A 5,952-nucleotide genomic window follows, 5' to 3' on the forward strand; every position below is an offset into this window, starting at 1 on the left:
CCACCAACAGTGAATAAGAGTTCCAGTTTCTCCACAGCCTCACCAGCATTTGTTGCTTGCTGACCTGTTAAATTTTGCTATTCTTACTGGGGTGAGATAATATCTCATAGTTGTTTTTATTTTATTATTTTTTGTGTGTACCGTCAAATTGGATCTGACTGGTACAAGAGGAGATGGCGGATTCAAGCAAAGTATTGATGGGATTACAGTGCAGCTTCTTGCCACTAGGCCACCAGAGCTCCCCTATCCCTTCGCTGTTGATAGACATTTTGGTTTCTGCCTTTTGGACTCTCGTGAATAGTGGTGCGATAAACATCAGTGTACATACCGGTTCACACTGCTGCTCTTAGGTTGCTTGGAGTATACACAGGAGTGGTCTTGCTGAGTCCATGGTTTCTTTCCATTCAGCCTTCCCCTTAGCACTGAGGAACACTGGGATGATCCATGAATTTGAATTTGTAACGTTATATTATTTTTCCTAAAGAAAGGCTGCTTCAGTCTCAGCAAATTTAATTCACTCTGGCAAAGCACTTATTTGAACATATTTTCAAATAAAAAATTGTCCCCCCAAGAAAAATATGTGCATAAAAATAATGCTGCAGGAAGTGGGACCCTCCATATGCTGGTAACCCCTAACTCACTGTGGCCACATGCGCCCACAGTGGGCGGGGTCAGGCCTGTCTACTCCCAGACTCACTCTGCGGCCTCCCCTTCCACTAGGTGGTTCTTCAAGGGCATCAGCCGTAAGGACGCGGAGCGTCACCTCCTGGTCCCTGGCAATGTGCTGGGCTCCTTCATGATCCGGGACAGTGAGACCACCAAAGGTGACATACCCCTTGCCCACCCTGGCCTGTCTTGCTATAGCCTGGGTGAACTCATCAAGAACGGGTGTCAGGCCTGTGAGGTCTCACTCTTAACGGGGTTCTCTCTGACCAATGCAGGCAGCTACTCTTTGTCTGTACGAGACTATGACCCTCAGCACGGGGACACAGTGAAGCATTATAAGATCCGGACCTTGGATGGCGGGGGCTTCTACATTTCCCCACGGAGCACCTTCAGCACTCTGCAGGAGATGGTGTCCCACTACAAGAGTGAGTCCTGCCTTGAGGCTGCAGACCTGTGGGGTGGGCCTTTCCACTGGAAAGCCTAGTCAAGAGGGCACCTGACCTCTGAGGCCTGCTGAGCCCTTCCTGACCCTCGCCAGATACCTAACAGCTTTAGATTCTCCTGAAATCTTAGGCTTGTGAAGGAGGAGGGATGGGTTGGCCAAGTTGTCCAAGAGGTGTTTTTCCACTATGCTCTGCTCTCTGGAAAGTCTCCTTGATGTTGGCAACCAGTTGGAACATTGACCACACGCCTTGGACCAGACGGGGAGGCTTCGTCCTGGAGGATACCTCTGACTGCCTGGGAGCTGCCACCTACAGCTGACCAGGGCCTCTTTTTCAGAGGGGAGAGACGGCCTCTGCCAGAAGCTGACTGTGCCCTGCGTGTCCTCCAAGCCCCAGAAGCCATGGGAGAAAGATGCCTGGGAGATTCCCCGTGAGTCCCTCAAGATGGAGAAGAAGCTTGGAGCCGGGCAGTTTGGGGAAGTCTGGATGGGTAAGGATCACAGGGCCAAGGGACAGAGGTCAGGGACAGAGAGGGGAAGAGGATGTGCTTCACTTCCTCCCAGGAACATCCTGAGGCAAAGTGGGAATGGAGGGGACCTGACCCAGGGCAGAGGGAGATTTGCATAATTACCGTAAAGGGTGAGTCCCCTGATAGCAAACCAAATGCTCCAACCCATGCAAACCCTGATTTGCCTTTGAGGCCAGGCTCTGGGTCTCAAGAGCTTCCTTCTGGATGGGGACTCCCCTCCCTCCTATGGACCTAGGACACTCCACCGGTTTGACATTGAGATAACGGAGGTCTCTTGATGATAAAACTAATAGAGAAGAAATGCAGTTTACAGAAGCCCAGGGGTGTTCAATGTTGATAACCAATGAGCAAGCTGTTCTGAACACCCGCTATGTGCTGGGCCCTGCACTGGGGCATTGTGGGACACCAGAAAAGCATGTTCTATCTCCTCCTCCGTGTAGTCACTTGAGAACAGCAATGTTGCTGGACTGTGCAAGATTATAGCATAGGAGCAATGCACAAAGGTGCCTGGTTCATACCACTACGTGTACATGCTGTTAAAAGTGAGGCGCTCTGGTAGCTTAGTGGTAAGGAACTGTACTGCCAACACAAAGTTTCTTGGTTTGAATGACCAGTGTCTCCACAAGAAAAAAATGGGCAATCTCTTCTTGTGCATTTACTGCCTCTGAAAACCCGCTGGCGGGTCAACTAAGGGTTGGTACTCAGTGGTACTTAACACCAACAAGTGGGAGTTAAGGAAATTTACAGAGGTGCAAACAATTCAGCCAGATAAAATAATCTTAAAATCCACCTTCATGTGGCTCAGACATTGGACAAGATATTGTGGCAAGAAGAAAATACAGGAAGGTAAAAGAAATTTGAGTGGTAATTCAAGACCCATAAGACTCTAAACCTTTATTAGAGGAAGACCACACATCTGGATCTGAGCGTTCTGGCAACCCAGGCAAAGGGGGAGACACAAGGAATTGTGAGATTTACAGAACCTGAGAGATGATGCAATGGTGGGTGGGGCTAGGGACCAGCATGTAAGAAGTCTCCGCAGTGAGAGTAGGGAACTGGATACTTGAAGGTCTGAGGTGTTTACAGGGCGATTGATGTGTGGAAAAAAACTAGAGGGAATTGTGTAGATAAGGAACCTGAAAAGGTAGTGGGTTAGTTTATTCATGTAAGTAAGTTCCTGTGGGTCTTGGTTTCAAGAGCAATGCTAAGTGTAAAGAATTTTAAGCAAAGGAGTGTGTGTGTGTGTGTGTGTGTGTGTGTGTAAGTGTAAGACAGAGGCCTAAACTGTATTAAGAATATTTGTTAATCCTTATAAGCCCTTCAAGGGAATGCACGTCATTCCCATTTTGTAGATTGGATAAGCGAGGTTTCAGAGAGGTTAAGTGAGGTGCGGGAGATGGAGCGCCAGCCAGTCTTCCAACGCACATCCCACATCTCTTGAGAGTAGTAGGGAGGGCTTCCTGGCGGAGGCAGACTTACAGATAGGCTGTGGGGCAAGGCCAGAGGATTGTGACAATCTTCCTGCTCTCTACCCACTACAGCCACTTACAACAAGCACACCAAGGTGGCCGTGAAGACAATGAAGCCGGGGAGCATGTCAGTGGAGGCCTTCCTGGCGGAAGCCAACCTGATGAAAACCCTGCAGCACGACAAGCTGGTGAAGCTGCACGCAGTGGTGACGGAGGAGCCCATCCTCATCATCACGGAGTTCATGGCCAAAGGTGCCACGCCCCGGGGGGCTGGGATGTAGGCTTTGGTCCTCACTGCTCAACCAGATACTCAAAGGTTGCGTGCCTCTTGCTCTCAAGGTGCCCCCAATCTGGCACAGAAGCTCTATTGGCAAATATTCATTGAGCAAGCTAAGATGCGACCACTCCACCCTCCTGTTAATGGGGTAAAATAATGATAGAGGGACACCAAGGGGTAGGGGGGACACAGGCCCCCAGGAGAAGGGAGTGAAGCCAGAACCACCCTGGGTGATGGGAGAAGAGGCTGATGGGAGGGAAGCTGTCTGCCCTGGAAGCAGCAATGCCTTGAAAAAGAAATTTAGGTAAAGCACTAGTTCCAGACCTCCATCACTCTCTGTCACAATTCAAGATCTTACAAGGATTTTTTTTTTAGGCCACTATTTTACAGTCATTTCCAACTCCTGCCCTTTTAGTAAATAGTAACATTCCACGCAACTCAATATAATTTAAAATCTCCACTTTCTTTCTTCTTAAATACAGAATTATACCAGCTCTGGTGGTCTAGTGGTAAGAGTTTGCCAACCTCAAAGGCAGGCAGTTCAGATCTACCAGCTGCTCCACAGGAGATAAATGAACAATCTCCTCTCAAGTGATTTCCATCTTCTGAAAACCCACTGGAGGGTCAGCTGTGAGTCAGTTATGACTCGATGGCACATAATGACAAAAAACATAAAGCTATTGCCCTCCGTATGGCTAGGCCAAGAAAACACAGTCTCCATCAAAGAATCAAGTTAGCAGTCTGAAAATTCACATTTACATAACCCAAATTCCATTTCTTAAGTGGTGAAGAAATCTATTTCAAGCCTTTGCTCTGAGCCGTTTGAGCCACCTATACTAAGATGCTGAGAGTTGTGTCTGGTCCCTTTCTGCCCTATACAGGAAGTCTGCTGGACTTTTTGAAAAGTGAAGAAGGCAGCAAGCAGCCCTTGCCCCAACTCATTGACTTCTCAGCCCAGGTAAGAGTCTAGTGCGATGGGGAGAGAGGGGCAGGAATTTCTTTCTTTACCCATCACTGATTCATTGAACACAAACTCTAATAATACCAGTTAATATTTATTGTTAGTTCAGTATGTGCTAAACTTTTTATATGTACCTTACATGTAGTTGGTTCTTGATTGGCCCAAAAAGTTTACCTACATTTGATGACTTGCTATGCATCTGAGAGCTGGACAATGAATAGGGACGACAGAAGAATTGATGCCTTTACATTGTAGGGTTGGAGAAGAGCACTGAACATCCCAGGGATGGCCAAAAGAACAAATAAATAGGTCTCGGAGAGGGTACAGCCAGAGTGCTTTTTGGAGGCAAGAATGATGAGGCTTTGCCTCACATAGTTGGGGCATGTTGCAAAGAGAGGCTATTCCTTAGAGAGGGACCTGATGCTGGGGGAAGGTTGGTGAAGGACAGGAAGACCTTCAACCAGGTGTACTGACATGGTGATTGCCACAATGGGGTCTAGTGTGTCAGAAAGTGTGAAGATGGCACAGGATAGGACAGGGTTCAGATCTGCTGTTCATTGTGTCACTATGAGTCGTACTCAACTCAACAGCACCTACCAACAACAACATTTGATATAGATAAAACCTAAATGTCGATGGTTTTAACTCACCTCTCTGCCCTACCGAGGAAGCCTGCTCTCGAGGCCATTCTGATCTATGGTGACACTCCATCGAGTTGCCAAGGCTGCGAATCTTGATGGGAGGAGACTGCCTATCTTTCTCCTGCAGAGCTGCTGGTGGATCCAAACAGACAGTTTTAGACGACCCATCCAACACATCTTACACTGAGCCACCAAAGCTCTTTTCTGCAGGGGAATAGATTTGAGCTTGATAGTTTTGATTTCTCTTTGGATTACATATACAAACTCTTTGAATCCTTACGTCATCTTGATAAGTCTTTCTTACAGGTCTTTCTTATCTTTTTTGTTTAACAAACCACTCCAAAGCTCAGTAGCTGAAAATGACAGAAATTTATATCTCTGAATTGCTTGGGGTGCCTGTGGTTGACTCAGCAGTTCCTCTGCTCCAAGCAGTGAAGCTGAGCTTACTCCTCATCCTCTGGGGTCTTTCTCCACTTGCCTGTCATCACTCAGAAGTCTAATCAGAGCTCTTTACAGCACGGCCACTGGGTTCTAAACGGAAGTGCTCCAGAGGCCAAGCCCTAATGTACAAGCACTTAGTAAGCCCTTGCTTGCATCCCATTTACTAATCTGGACAAAGCAAGTCAAGTGACCAAGACCAGAATTGATGTAGGAGGGGGTTTCCCAAAGGGAATAATCCCCACGAGGCCGGGTGACTGGATGCCATGAGTGTAACAGTCTGTCATAGATGGATAATTCATTTGACAGAAGAGGAAATTCAGGCACAGAGAAGTTGAACGCAAATGAGGAAATTGAGACCCAGCACAGTTAAATGGCTTATTAAGTTACTGGGCTGATTATAGGGGATATAATAAGTATACTGTCAAGGACCAGATGAGTTGTGGGAGGATGTCAAAGATATCATTCAGGAAGAGTGTAAACGGTCATTACAAAGACAGAAGAGGAAGAAAAGACCAAAATGGATGT

General features: G+C 47.3%; 1 protein-coding gene across 2 annotated transcripts in view; it reads left to right on the top strand.

Moving 5' to 3' along the window:
• HCK (hemopoietic cell kinase) overlaps positions 1-5,952 on the top strand; it is a 52,948-nt gene that overhangs the window by 31,402 nt on the left and 15,594 nt on the right. For both annotated transcript variants that reach the window (XM_006881428.1, XM_006881429.1), the window contains exons 5-9: positions 721-824; positions 942-1,091; positions 1,447-1,599; positions 3,180-3,359; positions 4,266-4,342. In XM_006881428.1, the coding sequence (XP_006881490.1) occupies positions 721-824; positions 942-1,091; positions 1,447-1,599; positions 3,180-3,359; positions 4,266-4,342 (664 nt within the window). The remainder of the gene's footprint in view (positions 1-720; positions 825-941; positions 1,092-1,446; positions 1,600-3,179; positions 3,360-4,265; positions 4,343-5,952) is intronic.

Source organism: Elephantulus edwardii, unplaced genomic scaffold (genome assembly GCF_000299155.1).
Source record: "Elephantulus edwardii isolate Elephantulus edwardi_28Jun2011 unplaced genomic scaffold, EleEdw1.0 scaffold00015, whole genome shotgun sequence".
NCBI classification, from domain to species: domain Eukaryota; kingdom Metazoa; phylum Chordata; class Mammalia; order Macroscelidea; family Macroscelididae; genus Elephantulus; species Elephantulus edwardii.